This window comes from Salvelinus namaycush, chromosome 15 (assembly GCF_016432855.1).
Source record: "Salvelinus namaycush isolate Seneca chromosome 15, SaNama_1.0, whole genome shotgun sequence".
Lineage (NCBI taxonomy): Eukaryota > Metazoa > Chordata > Actinopteri > Salmoniformes > Salmonidae > Salvelinus > Salvelinus namaycush.
The window spans coordinates 38,902,441-38,924,847 of record NC_052321.1 but is presented as its reverse complement, the minus strand read 5'-3'; the positions used below and the strand labels follow the sequence as shown (position 1 = coordinate 38,924,847).

The 22,407-nt window shown below is 44.4% G+C and overlaps 1 protein-coding gene across 2 annotated transcripts in view; it reads right to left on the bottom strand.

The window, feature by feature from the left end:
• efcab11 (EF-hand calcium binding domain 11) overlaps positions 1–22,407 on the bottom strand; it is a 78,541-nt gene that overhangs the window by 40,006 nt on the left and 16,128 nt on the right. For both annotated transcript variants that reach the window (XM_039009036.1, XM_039009037.1), the window contains one exon: positions 11,894–11,984. In XM_039009036.1, coding sequence (XP_038864964.1) covers positions 11,894–11,984 — 91 coding nt within the window. The remainder of the gene's footprint in view (positions 1–11,893; positions 11,985–22,407) is intronic.

The window sequence follows — 22,407 nt, the reverse complement described above, 5'->3', positions numbered from 1 at the left end:
ATCTTGTGAAAGCGAGAAAAATCCATAAATTAGCCGCGTCATTGTATAAGCCGCAAGGTTCAAAGCGTGGGAAAAAGTAGCAGCTTATAGTCCGGAAATTACGGTAATATAGATCTCCAAATGTATTTTGTAACGCTCACGCACGCGAGCGGTGTAGTTAGGGTATTAGAAAGTGCACACACCACCCACCGCTTCAGAGTATATTACTCACTAATGTTCAGTCTCTGGATAATAAAGTTGCCGAGCTCAGGGCGAGGATTTATTTCTAGAGAGACATCAGGGATTGTAACATACTCCGTTTCACAGAAACATGGTTCTCTCGGGATATACTGTCTGAATCCGTCGAGCCAGCTGGGTTCTCAGTTCATTGCGCAGACAGGAATAAATATCTCTCCGGGAAGAAGAAAGGTGGGGGTGTATGTTTCGTGATTGTGAAAACATACAGGAACTCCTTTTGTTCACCCTACCTAGAATACCTCACAATCAAACGCCGACTATTATCTCTCAAGAGAATTCTCTTCGGTTATATAGTCACAGCCGTATATATCCCCCCTCAAGCAGATACCACGACGGCCTTTAAGGAACTACACTGGACTTTGTGCAAATTGGAAACCACATATCCCGAGGCCACATTTATTGTAGCTGGGGATTTTAACAAAGCAAATTTGAGGAAAACGCTATCGAAGTTCTACCAACACATGGACTGTAGTACTCGCGCTGCTAAAACACTCGACCACTGCTACTCCAACTTCCGGGATACCTACAAGGCCCTTCCCCGCTCTCCTTTCAGCAAATCTGACCAATACTCCATTTTGCTTCTCCCTTCCTATAGGCAGAAACTCAAACAGGAAGTACCTGTGCTAAGGACTATTTAACGCTGGTCTGAACAATTGGATCCACGCTTCAAGATCGTTTTTATCTGCCACCAGAGATTCTGGGTTCGAGCCCAGGCTCTGTCGCAGCCGGGCGCGACCGGGAGGTCCATGGGGCGACGCACAATTGGCCCAGCGTCGTCCGGGTTAGGGAGGGTTTGGCCGGCAGGGATATCCTTGTCTCATCGCGCACTATGTGGCAGGCCGGGCGCAGTGCACGCTGACCAGGTCGCCAGGTGTACGGTGTTTCCTCCGACACATTGGTGCGGCTGGCTTCAGGGTTGGATGTGCATTGTGTCAAGAAGCAGTGCGGCTAGGTTTGGTGGGTTTCGCAGGACGCATGGCTTTCGACCTTCGCCTCTCCCGAGTCCGTACGGGAGTTGCAGCGATGAGACAACTACTACCAATTGGATACCACGAAATTAGGGAGAAAAAAGGGGTAAAAAAATGTTTTTGAAAATAATTATTTTTTTATCACACGGACTGGGATATGTTCCGGATAGTCTCTGAGAATAATATTGACGAATATACTGATACAGTGACTCAGTTTATCAGGTAGTGTATAGGAGATGTTATACCCACTGTGACAATTAAAACCTTCCCAAACCAGAAACTGTGGATAGATGGCAGGATTCGTGCAAAACTGAAAGCACAAACCACCACATTTAACCATAGCAAGATGACTGGGAATATGGCAGAATACAAACAGTGTAGTTATTCCCTCCGTAAGGCAATCATACAGACAAAAACGTCAGTATAGAGACAAAGTGGAGTCGCAAATCAACGGCTCAGACACAAGACGTTTGTGGCAGGGTCTACAGACAATCACGGACTACAAAAAGGAAAACCAGCCATGACGTCTTCCTTCCGGACAAGCTAAACACCTTTGCTTCAGCCATACTTGCTACCAACGACTGTGGGCTCTCCTTCTCCGTGGCCGACATAAGACATAAGACATTTAAGCGTGTTAACCCTCGCAAGGCTGCCGGCCCAGACGGCATCCCTAGCCGCGTCCTCACAGCATGGCTGGGGTGTTTATGGACAAATTCAATCTCTCCCTATCCCAGTCTGCTGTCCCCACATGCTTCAAGATGGCAGCCATTGTTCCTGTACCCAAGAAAGCAAAGGTAACTGAACTAAATGACTATCGCCCCGTAGCACTCACTTCTGCCATCATGAAGTGCTTTGAGGGAGTAGACATGGATCATATCACCTCTGCCTTAACTGTCACCCTAGACTCACTTCAATTTGCTTACCGCCCCAATAGTTACACAGATGATGCAATCGCCATCATACTGCACACTGCCCTATCCAATCTGGACAAGAGGAATACCTATGTAAAAATGCTGTTCATTGACTATAGCTCAGCAATCAACACCATAGTACCCTCCAAGCTCATCATTAAGCTCGAGGCCCTGGGTCTGAACCCTGCCCTGTGCAACTGGATCCTGGACTTCCTGACGGGCCACCCCCAGGTAGTGAAGGTAGGAAACAGCACCTCCACTTCGCTGATCCTCAACACTGGGGCCCCACAAGGGTGCGTGCTCAGCCCCCTCCAATACTCCCTGTTCACCCATGACTACGTGGCAACGCATGCCTCCAACTCAATCATCAAGTTTGCAGACAACACAACAGTAGTAGTATGCCTGATTACCAACAATGACGAGACAGCCTACAGGGCGGAGGTGAGGGCTCTGGAAGTGTGGTGCCAAGAAAACAACCTCTCACTCAACGTCAAACAAAACAAAGGAGATGTTCTTGGACTTCAGAAAACAGCAGATCGAGCACCCCCCTATCCACATCGACGGGACCGCAGTGGAAAAGGTGGAAAGCTTCAAGTTCCCCAGCGTACATATTACTGACAAACCGAAATGGTCCACCCACACAGACAGTGTGGCGAAGAAGGTGCAACAGCGACTCTTCAACCTCAGGAGGCTGAAGAAATGTGTCTTGGCACTTAAAAGTTTGTGAGGGTTTTACAGATGCACAATTGAGAGCATTCTGTATCACTGCCTGGTACGGCAACTGCTCCGCACGCAACCGCAGGGCTCTCCAGAGGGTGGTGAGGTCTGCCCAACACATCACCGGGGGCAAACTACCTGCACTCCATGACACCTACAGCACCCGATGTCACAGGAAGGCCCAAAAGATCATCAAGGACATCAACCACCCGAGCCACTGCCTGTTCATCCCGCTATCATCCAGAAGGCAAGGTCAGAACAGGTGCATCAAAACAGCTTCTATCTCAAGGCCATCAGACTGTTAAACACCAATCACTAGCACATTAGAGGCTGCTGCCTATATACATAGACTTGAAATCACTGGCCACTTTAATAAATGGAGCACTAGTCACTAATGTTTACATATTTTGCATTACTCAACATATACACACACTATCGTTCAAAAGTTTGGGGTCACTTAGAAATGTCCTTCTTTTGTCCATTAAAATAACATCAAATTGATCAGAAATACAGTGTAGACATTGTTAATGTTGTAAATGACAATTGTAGCTGGAAACAGCAGATTTTTTATGGAATATCTACATAGGCGTACAGAGGCCCATTATCAGCAACCATCACTCCTGTGTTCCAATGGCACGTTGTGTTAGCTAATCCAAGTTTATCATTTTAAAAGGCTAATTGATCATTAGAAAACCCTTTTGCAATTATGTTAGCACAGCTGAAAACTGTTCTGATTTAAAGAAGCAATAAAACTGGCCTTCTTTAGACTAGTTGAGTATCTGGAGCATCAGCATTTGTGGGTTCGATTACAGGCTCAAAATGGCCAGAAACAAAGACCTTTGTTCTGAGACTCGTCAGTCTATTCTTGTTCTCGCCAGTCTATTCTTGTTCTGAGAAATTAATGCTATTCCATGCGAGAAACTGCCAAGAAACTGAAGATCTCGTACAACGCTGTGTACTACTCCCTTCACAGAACAGCACAAACTGGTTCTAACCAGAATATAGAGAGTGGGAGGCCCCGGTGCACAACTGAGTAAGAAGACAAGTACATTAGAGTGTCTAGTTTGAGAAACAGAAGCCTCACAAGTCCTCAACTGGCAGCTTCATTAAATAGTATCCGCAAAACACCAGTCTCAACATCCACAGTGAAGAGGCGACTCCGGGATGCTGGCCTTCTAGGCAGAGTTCCTCTGTCCAGTGTCTGTTCTTTTGCCCATCTTAATATTTTCTTTTCATTGGCCAGTCTGAGATATGGCTTTTCTTCCCCCAACTCTGCCTAGAAGGCCAGCCTCCAGGAGTCGCCTCTTCACTGTTGACGTTGAGACTGACAACGATGAGACAGGCTATAGGGAGGAGGTCAGAGACCTGGCAGTGTGGTGCCAGGACAACAACCTCTCCCTCAACGTGATCAAGACAAAGGAGATGATTGTGGACTACAGGAAAAGGAGGGCCGAACACGCCACCATTCACAGCTTTACTTGGCTCATCGCGCTCTAGCGACTCCTTGTGGCGGGCCGGGTACCTGCAGGCTGACTTCAGGCGTTAGTTGAACAGTGTTGCCTCTCCTGAGCCTGTTGGGGATTTGCAGTAGAGGTCGACCGATTATGATTTTTCAACACCGATACCGATTAAAATCGGCCGATATATAATAATGACAATTCCAACAATACCGAATGAACACTTATTTTAACTTAATGTAATACATAAATAAAATCTATTTAGTCTCAAATAAATAATGAAACATGCTCAATTTGGTTTAAATAATGCAAAAACACAGTGTTGGAGAAGAAAGTAAAAGTGCAATATGTGCCATGTAAAAAAGCTAACATTTAAGTTCCTTGCTTAGAACATATGCAAGCTGGTGGTTCAATATTCCCACTTAAGAAGTTTTAGGTTTAAGTTATTAAAGGAATTATGACGCGTCGACTATTTCTCTCTATACCATTTGTATTTCATATACCTTTGACTATTGGATGTTCTTATAGGCACTTTAGTATTGCCAGCCTAATCTCAGGAGTTGATAGGCTTGAAGTCATAAACAGCGCTGTGCTTCAAGCATTGCTAAGAGCTGCTGACAAACGCAGTAAAGTTTGAATGAATGCTTACGAGTCTGCTGCTGCCTACCACCGCTCAGGCAGATTGCTCTATCAAATCATAGACTTAATTATAATATAATAAACACAGAAATACAAGCCTTTGGTCATTCATTTGGTCAAATCCGAAAACGATCATTTGGAAAACAAAATGTTTATTCTTTCAGTGAAATACGGAACCGTTCCGTATTTTATCGAACGGGTGGCAACCATCAGTCTAAATATTGCTGTTACATTGCACAACCCTCAATGTTATGTCATAATTATGTAAAATTCTGGCAAATTAGTTCGCAACGAGCTAGGCAGCCCAAACTGTTGCATATACCCTGACTCTGCGTGCAATGAACGCACGAGATGTGATACAATTTCCCTAGTTAATATTGCCTGCTAACATGAATTTCTTTTAACTAAATATGCAGGTTTAAACAAATATACTTCTGTGTATTGATTTTAAGAAAGGCATTGATGTTTATGGTTCAGGTACATTCATGCAACGATTGTGCTTTGTTAAATCATCACCCTTTTGGTGAAGTAGGCTGTGATTCGATGATAAATGAACAGGCACCGCATTGATTATATGCAACGCAGGACAAGCTAGTTAACCTAGTTATATCATCAACCATGTGTAGTTAACTAGTGATTATGTGAAGATTGATTTTTTTTTACAAGATAAGTTTAAATGCTAGCTAGCAACTTACCTTGGCTCCTTGCTGCACTCGCGTAACAGGTGGTCAGCTTGCCACGCAGTTTCCTCGTGGAATGCAATGTACTCGGCCATAATCGGCATCCAAAAATGAAATCGGCCCTAATTAATCGGTCAACCTCTAATTTGCAGCGATTGGATCGCAATTGGATATAACGAAATTGGGGAGAAAATATGGGGTTGGTACAACAGAAGAAAAAAAAAATACAATGGTTTAAATGAGAGGAATAACCGGTGCCTCCAAGTGGCCATACACCTTTCCAAAGTGTGCACAGTTCCTAAGCAATTTCAATGCACTTTTATGACTCAAAGAAACCGAGGTACTTTTTTTTAGCTCTCCTAGCTGTGCCGTTGAGGAACTACAGCAAGCACACTTGTTGTTTTGTTTGGAACACAACCCGGCTCCCCAGCATCACACAATTACTGTCGTTGTTTACATAATCCAAAAACGGCCATTAGAAATCGCAATCCGGGTCATGTGGGCATGATTTGAAAGCTTGTTCTATTGCCAACATGACTAGCTAAGTTATAAAATACGATCTCAAAGTGTTAGCCTTTCACAAGGCAATTGATGGTCATTTTGGTGCGCATAGAAAGGAGTCGTGAGTGCATCCCAGGTGTGTATGCCGCAGTGAATTTCCTTCAAACAAACAAACATTGGCTCATTCTGTTCAGAACAACCCAGTGTATGGTGACATGTCATCTTGTAACTGTAGATCAAACATAGTGATCCTAAACATTGACACTGTATATAATGACATGAAATGTATGATTTGGAGATGTGAAGTGGACATTTGGACTCACGTGTGTTTGGCTTGCTTGTACGACATCAAAGCTGTGTTTATTATAATCCTCAATGTCTTTTCTTTCAAAATACATCGAGCCATCTTACATTTATAGCATTTCCATCACTCAGACAACAAAAACAGTTGCAAAAGTTGCCCAATTAGCGGGAGGGATGGGGGCAACTTCTTGTCAGGTGCGGTGCTCAAGTTCAGAACGGCTGTCATTGAGAACCCGTACAGCAGAGCCAGAGCTCTGACGCCATGTATAGCACGTTGCTGTACAGCCGCTACGTTCCAATTGAAGAGCTTATTACTGCCCAAATCTGTCATGTTTAACCCGTATACGGTTACGAGTGTGAAGGGCGACCACAAGACTGATAGTTGCTGTGGAGACAGAGAGCGAGAGGAGCAACAAAGGAGAAGCAGAGGAAGAGCAACAAAAGAGGTAGAGAGAAAGATCGAGAGGGATGGGTGAGGAAAACAGAGAGAAGAAAAAAAGGGAAGGAAGGAGGGAGAGGTAAAAGAGAGAAAAATAAAGGAGGAAGGATAGAAAGAAAAATAACTAACAAAAGAGAGAGTCAAAGAGAGAAAGGAAAAGGGGGGAAAACAACTGCAGGTTCTGCTGAAGGTGCGATGGTAGGCACTGCGTTGCCACGTTGTCATGGAGACAGTAACCAGGCGAGCGGTTGCCGTGTTAATGGTGTGTGTGAGCAAGAGCTCGGCGGCACGCGGCCGTAAATCTGGAGCAAATAAAAAGGAGGCAGCAGGTGCACGCCGTAAATGTGTGTGTGTGTATTTACACGTGTGTGTGTTAGAGAACGTTTGTGTGCACAAACACACACACACACGCTTGTGTGGTGTTAATGGTGTGATTCTGTGATCCATTGTTCTGTGATTATGACAGAAAGGACATGGCAAGGGACTGAAAGGACAGAGAGAACACACACATGATACACACAACACATTGCTGCACACACACTTAAAAACACACACCGCAACACATTCGGACTGCTTTAGTTCTATTCCGAGGTGTATGAAGAACAAGCATGTTCTCTCTCTTCCTCCTTCGCTCCTTCCCTCAGGGTAAGTGTTATTATTTATCACTTTGGAGAGATAATCTGGACTAAACACAGCCCTGGGCACACAGATAAACTCTATGCACACGTACACAAACACACTTTAGCTTTTTTAAACTCCCCACTTTCACGCTAAATATGACTCTTTTCCCTTTCTCTTGCGCACTCCCCCTTTCCCTGCCAGGCCCCCTCCCTTCTCCTCTATTCATTCCCTTTGCTATCTGTCATGCTGTTTTAAAAAAGGTAGCCTAACTGAACACAGGGGAGGACAGGGGGAGAAGGAGACCGGGGAGGAGAGAGGGAGAATGGGACCGGGGAGGAGAGAGGGAGAAGAGGAGGAGAGAGGGAGAAGAGGAGGAGAGGAAGAAGGGGACAAGGGATGAGAGTGGGAGGAGAGGAGGAGAGAGGGAGAAGGAGACCGGGGAGGAGAGAGGGAGAAGGAGACCGGGGAGGAGAGAGGGAGAAGAGGAGGAGAGAGGGAGAAGAGGAGGAGAGGAAGAAGGGGACAAGGGATGAGAGTGGGAGGAGAGGAGGAGAGAGGGAGAAGGAGACCGGGGAGGAGAGAGGGAGAAGGAGACCGGGGAGGAGAGAGGGAGAAGAGGAGGAGAAAGGGAGAAGAGGAGGAGAGGAAGAAGGGGACAAGGGATGAGAGTGGGAGGAGAGGAGGAGAGAGGGAGAAGGAGACCGGGGAGGAAAGAGGGAGAAGGAGACCGGAGAGGAAAGAGGGAGAAGGAGACAGGAGACGAAAGAGGGAGAAGGCGACAAGGGATGAGAGAGGGAGGGGAGGAGAGAGGGAGAAGGAGACAGGGGGAGGCAGACACAGAATGAGCTCAGCATTGCCCTGGAATGAGCCCAGCATTGCCATCTATGTCTGCGTCCAAAATAGCACCCTATTCCTTATTAAGATTCCCATAGGGCTCTGGGCCTGGTTTCGCAATAGCTATGGAACTTAAGTTTACGAGTGTTTTAACGATGCATCGTTGCTATAAATGGCAGAACAACTCACATGCATTTCCCAAAACACCACACAAGGAGAACTTTCACTAAGTGCATCGTTGGAGCAACGATTGTGCTTTTGTTAAATCATCACCCGTTTGGCGAAGTAGGCTGTGATTCGATGATAAATGAACAGGTACTGCATTGATTATATGCAACGCAGGACAAGCTAGTTAACCTAGTTATATCATCAACCATGTGTAGTTAACTAGTGATTATGTGAAGATTGATTGTTTTTTATAAGATAAGTTTAAATGCTAGCTAGCAACTTACCTTGGCTCCTTGCTGCACTCGCGTAACAGGTGGTCTCTGATCAGCTTTCTCCATTCACATCTTCAATACTGACATGTTAAAATCGCCACTTCTGATGACAGATCAGCTGCTAGATATATTATCCCTGATGGCTGCAAATATTGAGGTGGCTTATTCTAATGCTTACCCTATAATAATGCACCATCGTAGATTTCGCACATATGATGTTACACAGTAGCCTACAATTACAAAATAGAACTCAATTGAATGGACATTAAATTGATCTCAATATGATTTGAATATATAGGCCTAACCTATTCTGCATTTGTCTTTTAATGCAGTCACCTCGATTTTAAATTGAAGAATATTTTTTATCCTTTGCATGTTTGTAACAATTGCAAAGACTTTGCAACTTTGTATTTGTAGTCAACTTTGTTCTGAAGTTATCGGCGGACACAGAGCGATTATGTTTAGCCGAGATCTCCTGTGTATAAAGTGATGCGGAAGGGCAAAAAATGATTTAACGACGCACTTAGCTGTTCGGCGATTGGTCTGAGGCCGTCCGTAAACAACAAGCGTTTTCAAGTGCAACTTTAGTAACGGTGGCTCGGGGAAACATCTCGGAGATTTAATTATGCTCCTACGAAGGTTCTTACAATGATACTTAGCCTCGATATGCTTTAGGGAAACCGGGCCCTGGTCAAAAGTAGTGCACTATGTAGGGCAGGGGGTACTATTTGAGAAGGTCCGGTCACATACTGTAAATGTCCTAGGTGGCAAAGGTCCGGATGGATATTGTCATTTATAGGCATAGTAACAAACCCCCACCTCGCAACCCATGTAACCCCAAACTGTTCACACCCCTATTTTTGGCAGAGATACATTTTTAGCAGTTTTAAATCCAATTTCCTGCAATTCTACACATTTTGCCATGTCTTATATGATACGGGAAAAATCTGTAAATTTTTTCATAGCTAAATAAATACAAATTATTTGACTGGACTGAGAACACCTGTGTGAACAACTAAACCCACCATTTGGGATACAGTGGCCATGTCGACCAACATTGATTTACAGTAAAAGAGAGCCTGATAGCATTCCCAACCCCTTTCCAAAACCATTTCCCATCCCAAAACCCTTTCTATCCTTTCTATAAACCCATGCCCAATCTCCTCCACACTGACTCTCAACACATGGGCCCCCAAGGCATGCGTCCTCAGCCCTTTGCTGTACTCCCTGTTCACCCACGACTGCGTGGCTAAGCATGACACCAGCTCCATCGTCAAGTTTTCTGATGACACCATGGTTGTAGGCCTGATCACTAACAACGACGAGTCAGCCTACAGGGGAGAGGTACAGTGCCTTCAGAAAGTATTCACACCCCTTGACTTATTTCACATTTTGTTGTGTTACAGCCTGAATTCAAAATGAAAATGTGTTTTTGATGCGGCCACCACTATGCCTGAAAATATGGAGAATGGTACTCAGTAATGTGTTGCATTGGATTTTTCCTAAACATAACACTTTATATTCTGGAGAAAAGTGAATTGCTTTGCCATTTTTTTTCCACAGTATTACTTTAGTGCCTTGTTGCAAACGGGACGAATTTATTTATTTTATTTAAATTGCCGAGAAACTGAAGATCAGCCGTTTCCAGCTACAATAGTCATTTACAACATTAACAATGTATTTCTGATCAATTTGATGATATTTTAATGGACAAAAAAAAGTGATTTTCTTTCAAAAACAAAGACATTTCTAAGTGACCCCAAACTTTTGAAAGGTAGTGTATGTGTGGGGTAAAGAGATGAGGTAGTCCTTCAAAAATCATGTTAAACACTATTACAGCACACAGAGTAAGTCCATGCAACTTATTATGTGACTTGTTAAGCACATTTTTGGGCTTGCCATAACAAAAAGGGGTTGAATACTTATTGAGGAGACACTTCAGTTTTAAAATAATATATAATTCCACTTTCACATGACAGCATATTTTTGGGCTATGTAGGCTGTTGACAAAATATATAAATGTAATACATTTTAAATTCAGGCTTTAACAACTAAATGTGGAAAAAGGGGTGAATACTTTCTGAAGGCACTGTAAACTGTCATTGTGGTGCCAGGACAACAACCTCTCCCTCAACTTCTGCAAAAACAAAGGAGTTGATTGTTGACTTCAGGAAGCAGAGGAGAGGACACGCCCCGATCCACATCGACGGGACTGCAGTGGAGAGAGTCCGCAGTTACGTTCCTCGAAGTACGTATCACTAAGAACTTGATATGGACCGACACCACCACCACTCTTGTCAAGAGGGCGCAACAGCACCTCTACTTCCTAAGGCAGCTGAAGAAATTCGACACGCCTCCTCAAATACTACCACTGCACCATCTAGAGCGTCCTGCCTGGCTGCATCACTGCCTGGTATGGGACCTGCTCCGCCCACGACCGCAAGGCCCTCCAGCGAGTTGTGAAGACAGCCCAGTGCATCACTTGGGCCGTGCTCCCACCCATTCAGGACATCTACTCAAAACTGTGCCTGAGGAAGTCCCGCAGCATCATCAAGGATCCTACATACCCCAGCCACAGACTGTTCACTCCCTTACCGTCGGACAGAAAGTATCAGACCAACAGGCTCAGAAATATTTTCTATCCACAAGCCATCAGACTGCTGAACACTGACCACCTGCACTGACTCTCCGTACCTTAGCATACAAGCACTCACTCAGGCACACACATATAGTACGTTCATGCCACACACACACACACATTACGACTTTTGCTACTAGAATTGTATTTATTTCTAAATACTGCACAATTTAAAGACTTATCCTCCAATCCCCCCGTCCCCGACACACATGCAAATATTGCACTATAAATTGCTGAGTGCCTTCCTGTATTTACACTAAATGTTTTATTCTATCGCGCCATTTACTTTTTATTCTTTTACTTGATTATTTCTTACTGCATTATTGAGCGGGAACCTTCAAGCTCTTCGTTGGACGTTGTATACCATGTGTATGCTGTATATACGACTAATGAAACGTGAAACTTTAACCCATTCCTAACTCCTTCCCAACCCTTTCCCCATCCCATCCCATCCCTTCTTCCCATTTCCATCCACTTTCCCAACCAATTCCCATCCCATCCCCAGTACCTGAAGGCCTCCAGGACAGTCCTCTCAGGCAGACGAGGAGCCACTCTACTGAAGGCTGCTCTAAAGTCCTCCAGCTTCAGGAAACCACGACCTGCAGGGAAGAGAAAACACAGGAGTAAACACACATACTGTATGTACGCACAGGCATGCATGTGCACACATAGGCATGGACACACACACACACACACAAAGTGGTAGTGCGATGGAGAGAGAGAGAAGGAGAGCTGAGTTGGCTGTGGAACAGAGACATCCTGTCTGTCTGAGATAGAGCTACAGTGCCTTCAGAAGGTATTCATACCCCTTTACATATTACACATTTTGTTGTGTTATAGCCTAAATTCAAAATGGATTAAATAGATTTATTTTAAATGACAAAGTGAAAAATAGTTTTTAGAGTTTTCGGCAAATGTATCGAAAATGAAATACATAAATATCTAATTTGCATAAGTATTCACACCCCTGAGACAATACTTTGTAGAATAACCTTTGGCAGCAATTTCAACTGTTAGTCTTGCTGGGTAAGTATTTAAGAGCTTTCCACAATTGGATTGTGCAACTTTTGCCCATTATTCTTTTCAAAATTCTTCAAGCTCTGTCAAATTGGTTGTTGATCATTGCTAGACAACCTAACACATTTTGTATTTAGGACAAAAAGTTAATTGCTTGCCACATTTTTTTGCAGTATTACTTTTTACTTTTGTTGCAAACAGGATTCATGTTTTTGGAGTATTTTAACAAAAGTTCTGAACCTTTTTATTCTGATAGTTTATAAAGATTGCAGAGTAAAGATACATTTCTGCTAAGTGTATTATTGATCGATTCACTATGACTTTCCAAATCACCCAGCAGTGCTATTGTCACACCAACCTTCGCTTTGGCTCCCCCTCCTGTCCAGCTCAGGCGTTCGGCGTCGCCGGCCTTCTCGCGGTTGCTGAACCTGCTGCTAGCAAAACGCCCTTCACTCATCAACCCCGGCAATGTCTTGTCAACATTACACACACACCTGATTCCAATCCCCACTCTATCACTGTATATATACTCCCTCTGTCATTTGCTTTGTCGGTCTTTGTAAATGTTGCTTGTTTTGCTGAGAGGAATCTCTCCTATTTACTGAGTACTTTTTAATTTTTGCACTTTGGGTTTCGTCCCGCTTTTATGTATTTTTATATATGAGTGCTTTAATAAATTCAGTAGTTCTAAACCTGCGACTGCCTCCTGCTCTCAACAATTGTGACAGCTATTTGCAGAGCTCCAGGTAAATGTTGCAATTATTCAGCCATTCCTGAACCTGCGACCAAAAACAAGCAACATATGGACAGTACCAAAACAAATGATCTAATGATTCTGTCTCTTCGCAGCAAAATCTGCACAGCTGGGATGGTTGTATCCCCCAAATACTGTATGTAAAATTCTTTGGTTGCAAGAATTTTGTAAAATAATTCAAACTGAAAACCTTAAAGTTCTGAATGTGCCAAGGAATCGGTACATTGAAAATCTCTTCCCAACTATTTTGCAATCTGTATGGCACAGCTGTCCATTTTTTGGTCCTCTAATGAAACTGGTATCGTTTTTTATTTATTACAATTTTCCTTAACCAATTTTGGTATTTAATGCAGGGCCGACAGAAAAGTTCCCTACTTATTTACCAAGGCAAGTCAGTTAAGAACAAATTCTTAATTACAATGACGGCCTACCGGGAACAGTGGTTTACTTGCCTTGTTCAGGGGCAGAACAACAGATTTTTTACCTTGTCAGCTTGGGGATTCGATCCAGAAACCTTTCAGTTACTGGCCCAATGCTCTAACCCCAAGGCTACCTGCCGCCCCATTTTTGTGGTAATGCTGCAATTAGTTGATTGTAATTTTGGATAGAGCAGACATTTTCATATTTTTTGTTAGCTACATATGTGACATAACTTCACCAGTCCTATTTATGATATAATTTACAGGCAGCTTCATTAAATAGTACCCGCAAAACACCAGTCTCAACGTCAACAGTGAAGAGGCGACTCCGGGATGCTGGCATTCTAGGCAGATTTCCAGTGTGTGTTCTTTTTATTTTATATCGGCCAGTCTGAGATATGGGTTTTTCTTTGCAACTCTGCCTAGAAGGCCAGGCCTGCTCGCTGAAGTGTTATAGGGAGTGTTTGACAGTGATGAGGGGTGGTCGTTTAACTGCGGACCCATAACGCATGCAGGCAATGAGGCAGTGATCGCTGAGATCCTGGTTGAAGACAGCAGAGGTGTATTTAGAGGGCAAGTTGGTTAGGATGATATCAGGTTGTACCTGGTAGGTTCCTTGATCATTTGTGTGAGATTGAGGGCATCTATCTTAAATTGTAGGACGGCTGGGGTGTTAAGCATGTCCCAGTTTAGGTCACCTAACAGTACGAACTCTGAAGATAGATGGGGGGCGACCAATTCACATATGGTGTCCAGGGCACAGCTGGGGGCTGACGGGGTCTATAACAAGCGGCGGCAGTTTCTGGAAAGGTGTATTTTTAAAAGTAAAAGCTAGAATTGTTTGGGCACAGACCTGGATAGTATGACAGAACTCTGCAGGCTAACTCTGCCCCCTTTGGCAGTTCTATCTTGTCGGAAAATGTTATAGTTAGGGATGGAAATTTCATGATTTTTGGTGGCCTTCCTAAGCCAGGATTCAGACACGGCTAGGACATCCGGGTTGGCGGAGTGTGCTAAAGCAGTGAATAAAACACACTTAGGGAGGAGGCTTCTAATGTTAACATGAATGAAACCAATGCTTTTACAGTTACAGAAGTCAACAAATGAGAGTGCCTGGGGAATGGGAGTGATGCTGGGGGCTGCAGGGCCTGGGTTAACCTCTACATCACAAGAGGAACAGAGGAGGAGTAGGATAAGAGTACGGCTAAAGGCTAAATGAACTGGCCGTCTAGTGCGTTCGAAACAGAGAGTAAAAGGAGAAGGATTCTGGGCGCGGAAGAATAGATTCAAGGCATAATGTACAGACAAGGGTAGGATGTGAGTACAGTGGAGGTAAGCCTAGGCATTGAGTGACGATGAGAGAGGTTGTCTCTAGAGGCACTATTTAAGCCAGGTGTGGTCACCGCATGTGTGGGGGGTGGAACATAAGGGCTAGCTAAGGCATATTGAGCAGGGCTGGAGGCTACAGTGAAATAAGACAACAATTACTAACCAAAACAGCAATAGACAAGGCATATTGACATTAGGGAGAGGCATGTGTAGCTGAGTGATCATAGGGTCCAGTGAGTAGCTAGGCAAGCTGGAGGCACAGCGATTCAGACAGCTAGCAGAAACACCCTCGGACGGTTACGTCGGCAGACCAGTCGTGATGGATCGGCGGGGCTCCGTGTCGGCAGCAAAGGGGCCAGGTCAATTGGCAAAAGAGGTAATTGAAGCCCAGGAATTGCTTGACGGATTTCTTCGGCTAGCCGGGAAATGGATACTCAACTCGTCTGAAGAAGGCCAGTTTTATTGCTTCTTAAAATCAGCACAACCGTTTTCAGCTGTGCTAACATAATTGCAAAAGGGTTCTCTAATGATCAATTAGCCTTTTAAAATGATAAACTTGGATTAGCTAACACAACGTGCCATTGGAACACAGGAGTGATGGTTGCTGATAATGGGCCTCTGTACGCCTATGTAGATACTCCATTAAAAAAACTGCTGTTTCCAGCTACAATAGTCATTTACAACATTAACAATGGCTACACTGTATTTCTGATCAATTTGATGTTATTTTAATGGACAAAAACATTTGTTTTTGAAAGAAAAGCAAGGAAATGTCTAAGTGAACCCAAACCTTTACACGGTAGTGTAGGTATAGGTGAAAAGCAGAAAGTCCGGGTAGAAGATGTTCAGGAGCCTTTTGGTCGAAGACTTGGCGGTCCAGTACCACTTGCCGTGCGGTTGCAGAGAGAACAGACTGACTTGGGTGGCTGGAATCTTTTACTATTTTTAGGGCCTTCTTCTGCCACTGCCTGGTAGAGGTCCTGGGTGACAGGGAGCTCATACACACTACCCTCTGTAGCCGAACGGATGCCGAACGCAAGCGATGATGCAGCCAGTCAAGATGCTATCAATGGTGCAGCTGTATAATTTTGCGGATCTGAGGGACAATCTTTTCAGCCTCCTGAGGGGAAAGAGGCATTGTCGTGCCCTCTTCATGACTGTGTTGGTGTGTTAGGACTAGGGATGCACCGATATGACATTTTTGGCCGATACCTATATCCAAGATTTTCCTTGCCAAAAAATCTTATACCGATATTTAAAAACTTTTGCACCTTTTAAGCATTCTAGTACAGTTAAATAGTTGAAACACACACACTGACCAAACAGTTTTTTTGTTGCCAATTACATTTGTCCCCATTACCAGTAAAACATCATCAAAACATAGTTCTTTCACTTACAGCTGTGCTGTTTCATTAGTAATTTGTTCAGTCATTTCATTCTCAACCAGGATTTCATCATACATGTCAAGCAGTGAAGTTTCAGCTCTGTCTGTCCATGGGTCCTCTTCCTCGGTGTGCACTGTCACTGTGGCTGTTTCCATCTGGTCCAGCTGTGTCTAACATTTCACGTAAATCCTGTTTCTTGTCTGCATCGAAGTAGCGGTCCTTGTACCTAGCATCGAGCATGGTGGCGACACAGTAAAGAGGCTCAGAGAGAATGCCACCGAATGGCTTATTCACAACCTCTAGTAGAGTACTTTTGCAAGTTTTAACTCGACGGTCTGTGTCGGAAGTTTTGTTGAGCAGGCGTTTCAATGCCATGACAGAGGGTTTAACGTCTGCTGCAGACGCAGTTGATGAGCTTATTTCTGAGTCAGTTGTTCGAATGGAGCTAGGATTGTGTTCATGTTTCCAAGTTTCAAACATGCTCTCAAATGCCATTGAAATGGCAGCAGTGGTATGAGAACCAGCAAATTCCTGAGCATGCAATACGGCTTTCCTCAGTACGAAATCCTTATCGACCCACTGTGATGTCAGACTCAACATGCTCATGGGGCTGACATCGCTGGTCCAAATGTCAGTCGTGAAACTAATAGCAGTGATGCCCATAGCAAGTAGCTCATGGATGTGCGTTTCAACAATACTGTGTAACTCCGGTAGGGAAACATCTGAAAAATAGTGCCTACTTGGTAGTGTGTACCGGGGCTCAAGGTGATCAATCAGTCGGCGAAAGCCAACATCATCCACAACAGAGAACGGTTGATTGTCTAGGGCAGGGGTGTCAAACTCATTCCACGGAGGGCCTAGTGTCTGCAGGTTTTTGGTTTTTCCTTTCAATAAAGCCCTAGACAACCAGGTGTGGGGAGTTCCTAACTAATTAGTGATGTTAATTCATCAATCAAGTACAAGGGAGGAGCGAAAACCCGCAGACACTCGGCCCTCCATGGAATGAGTTTGACACCTGTGGTCTAGGGCAATGAATTCCATCATCTTGACGTTGATAGATTTCGCCTTTCAGTTGTCTCGCTGAAATTGTCTTACTCTTTCAAATGACTGCTCGACTTGAACTTGTTGGAAGTGTGCGCTTAGTTTATTTAGTCGCTGAACGTGGGGGTGATGCACTTTCAAATAAGTAATTAGGATTTAACCTTCTCCCCTCCTCGGTAAATAATAGCATCACAAATGTTGCATATGGCCTTTTATCTTCCTTTGAAACCTCAAGATAGATCCACACAGCAGACATTGTGGGCTAGGTTAGGAATGCTGTGTTGCACATGTAGCGCTGCATTTTTCCTGGAGCCATTACGTCATCTACCTACGTTATATAGGTATGCACGTCAGCTTAGACATCGGTTTTGCACATCGGCGTTAAACTAGACATCGGGCCGATGCCGGATGTTGGCATTTTAGCTAATATCGTCCGATTCAGATATGCTTACCAATATATTGTGCATCCCTAGTTAGGACCATGATAGGACACTGAGGAACTTGAAGCTCTTGACCATCTCCACTACAGCCCCTTCGATGTGAATGGGGGTGTGCTCGACCCTCTGTTTCGTGTAATCCACGACCAGCTCCTTTGAGGGAGAGGTTGTTGTCGTCTCTGACCTCAGCCTTACAGGCTGTCTCATCGACGCCGGTACTCAGGCCTACCACCGTCAGGTCGTCTGCAAACTTAATGATGTTGGAGTCGTGGGTGAACACGGAATACAGGAGGAGGCTAAGCATACACTCCTGAGGGGCCCCTGTGTTGAGGGTCAGCGTGGCGGATGTATTTTTTTCCTACCCTCACCACCTAGGGGTGACCTGTCAGGAAGTCCAGTATCCAATTTAAGAGGGAGGTGTTTAATCCCACGGTCCTTAGTTTAGTGATGAGCTTTGTGGGCACTGTTGTGTTGAACACTGAGCTGTAGTCATTGGACAGCATTCTCACGTTGGTGTTCCTTTTGTCCAGGTGGGAAAAGGCAGTGTGGAGTGCAATAAGAGATTGTGTCATCTGTGGATATGTTGGGGCGGCATGCGAATTGAAGTGGATCCGGGGTGTCTGGGATGATGACGTTGATGTGAGCCATGACCCTCCTTTCAAAGCATTTTATGGCTATAGATATGAGTGCTACGGGACAATAATCATTTAGACAGGTTGCCTTGGTGTTTTTGGGCACAGGGACTATGATAGTTTGCTTGAAACATGTAGATATTAGACTGGGTCAGGCAGAGGTTGAAAATGTCAGTGAAAACACCTGACAGTTGGGTCCGCGCATGCTCGGTGTATGCGTCCTGGTAATCTGTCTGGCGCTGCGGCCTTGTGAATATTAAGTTGTTTAAAAGGTTCTCACTCACACCGGCTACAGAGAGCGTGATCACACAATCGTCCGGAACAGCTGATGCTCTCATGCATGGTTCAGTGTTGTTTGCCTCAAAGCATAGAAGGCATTTAGCTCATCTGGTAGGTTTGCGTCACTGGGCAGCTCGCAGCTGGGTTTCCCTTTGTAATCCGTGATAGTTTGCGAGCCCTGCCACATTCGACGAGCGTCAGAGCTGGTGTAGTAGGATTTGATCTTAGGCCTGTATTGACACTTTGCCTGTTTTATGGTTCGTCGGAGGGCATAGCGGGATTTCTTATAAGCGTCCAGATTTGTGTCCCGCTTCTTGAAAGCGGCAGCTCTACCCTTTAGATCAGTGTGGATGTTGCCTGTAATGGTTTTTGGTTAGTACGTGCGGTCACAGCGGGAATGACGTCGTCAATGCACTTATTAATGAAGCCGATGACTGATGTGGTAAACTACTCAATGCCATCGGATGAATCCCGGAACATATTCCAATCTGTGCTAGCGAAACAGTCCTGAAGCTTAGTGTCCGCTTCATCTGACTACTTCCATATTGAGCGCATCACTGGTACTTCCGGTTTGAGTTTTTGATTGTAAACTGGAATTAAGGGGATGGAGATATGGTCAGATTTGCCAAATGGAGGGTGAGCTTTGTATGCATCTCTGTGGTTAGGTTAGTATTGTGGAGTAAATACAATGTTGTTGATTCATCCTCAGTTTCCACCTATTACAGCCATTAAACTCTAACTGTTTTAACTTCTTTGGGGTAGGGGGCAGTATTTTCACGTCCGGATGAAAAGCATGCCCAGAGTAAACGGCCTGCTACAAAGCCATAAAAGCTAGAATATGCATATTATTAGTAGATTTGGATAGAAAACACTCTGACGTTTCTAAAACTGTTTGAATGATGTCTGTGAGTATAACAGAACTCATATGGCAGGCAGAAACCTGAGAAAAAATAGAACCAGGAAGTGGGAAATCTGAGGTTGGTCGATTTTCAACTCAGCTCCTATTGAAGATACAGTGGGATATTGGTAATGTTGCACTTCCTAAGGCTTCCACTAGATGTCAACAGTCTTTAGAACCTTGTCTGATGCTTCTACTGTGAAGTGGGGCCGAAGGAGAGGGGAATGAGTAAGGTCTATCATGACCTAAACATGCGCGTTCACGTGAGAGCGAGCTCTGTTCCATCGCACTTCTGAAGACAAAGGAATACTCCGGTTGGAACATTATTGAAGTATTATGTTAAAAACATCCTAAAGATTGATTCAATACTTCGTTTGTCATGTTTTTACGGACTGTAATATAACTTTAACTTTTCGTCCGTACTTTCCGCTGGACTTGCCCGCGCGTCGTGAGTTTGGAAAGTGTACTGAACGCTAGAACAACGAGGAATTTGGACATAAATGATGGACATTATCGAACAAAACAAACATTTATTGTGGAACTGGGATTCCTGGGAGTGCATTCTGATGAAGATCATCAAAGGTAAGTGAATGTTTATAATGTTATTTCTGAGTTCTGTTGACTGCATTATATGGTGGATATATTTGTGTCTTGATTGGGCTCTGAGCGCCGACTCAGATTATTGCATGGTTTGCTTTTTCCGTAAAGCTTTTTTGAAATCTGACACAGCGGTTGCATTAAGGAGAAGTGAATCTAATATTCCATGCATAACAGTTGTATCTTTAGCAATGTTTATTATGAGTATTCCTGTAAATTGATGTGGCTCTCTGCAAAATCAAAGGATGTTTTGGAACTTCTGAACGTAAGGCGCCAATGTAAACTCAGATTTTTTTATATAAATATGAACTTTACCGAACAAAATATACATGTATTGTGTAACATTAAGTCCTATGAGTGTCATCTGATGAAGATCAAAGGTTAGTGATTCATTTGATCTATATTTCTGCTTTTTGTGAATCCTCTCTTTGGCTGGAAAAATGTCTGTGTAATTCTGTGAATAGGCACTCACCTAACATAAATCGTTTGGTTTGCTTTCGTCGTAAAGCCTTTTTGAAATCGGACACTGTGGCTGGATTTACAACAAGTGTATCTTTAAAATGGTGTAAAATACATGTATGTTTGAGGAATTTTAATTATGGGATTTCTGTTGTTTTGAATTTGGCGCCCTGCAGTTTCACTGGCTGTTGAAGAGGTGGGACGCTACCGTCTCACGTACCCTAGAGAGGTTAGTCACCATTGGCCTCATGGTGAAATCTCTGAGCGGTTTCCTTCCTCTCCGGCAACCGAGTTTGTAGTGACTGGGTGTATTGATACACCATGCAAAGTGTAATGAATAACTTCACCATGCTCAAAGGGAATAGGTGCCCTTTTTCGCGAGGCAAGGGGTGTGAATACTTTCTGAAGGCATATAAAGTTATAATACTGAGGCACATACATACAAGATGAGTGGGTGTGTATATACAGTATATAAACTCAGCAACAACAAAAAAATGACCTCTCACTGTCAACTGTGTTTATTTTCAGCAAACTTAACATCTGTAAATATTTGTATGAACATAAGATTCAACATCTGAGACAAACTGAACAAGTTCCACAGACTTGACTAACAGAAATTGAATAATGTGTCCCTGAACAAGGGGGGGGGGGGTCAAAATCAAAAGTAACAGTCAGTATCTGGTGTGTCCACCAGCTGCATTAAGTACTGCAGTGCATCTCCTCCTCATGGACTGCACCAGATTTGCCAGTTCATGCTGTGAGATGTTACCCCACTCTTCCACCAAGGCACCTGCAAGTTCCCGGCCATTTCTGGGGGGGATGGCCCTAGCCCTCACTCTCCGATCCAACAGGTCCCAGACGTGCTCAATGGGATTGAGATCCAGGCTCTTCGCTGGCCATGGAAGAACACTGACATTCCTGTCTTACAGGAAATCACGCACAGAACGAGCAGTATGGCTGGTGGCATTGTCATGCTGGAGGGTCATGTCAGGATGAGCCTGCAGGAAGGGTACCACATGAGGGAGGAGGATGTCTTTCCTGTTACACACAGTGTTGAGATTGCCTGCAATGACAACAAGCTCAGTCCGATGATACTGTGACACACCGCCCCAGACCATGTAGGACCCTCCACCTCCAAATCGATCCCGCTCCAGAGTACAGGCCTCGGTGTAACGCTCATTCCTTCGCCGATAAACGCGAATCCGACCATCACCCCTGGTGAGACAAAACCGCGACTCGTCAGTGAAGAGCACTTTTTGCCAGTCCTGTCTGGTCCAGCGACGGTGGGTTTGTGCCCATAGCCGACTTTGTTGCCAGTGATGTCTGGTGAGGACTTGCCTTACAACAGGCTTACAAGCCCTCAGTCCAGTCTCTCTCAGCCTATTGGGGACAGTCTGAGCACTGATGGAGGGATTGTGCGTTCCTGGTGTAACTCGGGCAGTTGTTGTTGCCATCCTGTACCTGTCCCGCAGGTGTGATGTTCGGATGTACAGATCCTGTGAAGGTGTTGTTACACTTGGTCTGCCACTGCGAGGACGATCAGCTGTCCGACCTGTCTCCCTGTAGCCCTGTCTTATGCGTTTTACAGTAAGGACATTGCAATATATTGCCCTAGCCACATCTGCAGTCCTCATGCCTCCTTGCAGCATGCCTAAGGCACGTTAACGCAGATGAGCAGGGACCCTGGGAATCTTTCTGTTTTTTTCCCCAGAGTCAGTAGAAAGGCCTCTTTAGTGTCCTAAGTTTTCATAACTGTGACCTTAATTGCCTACCGT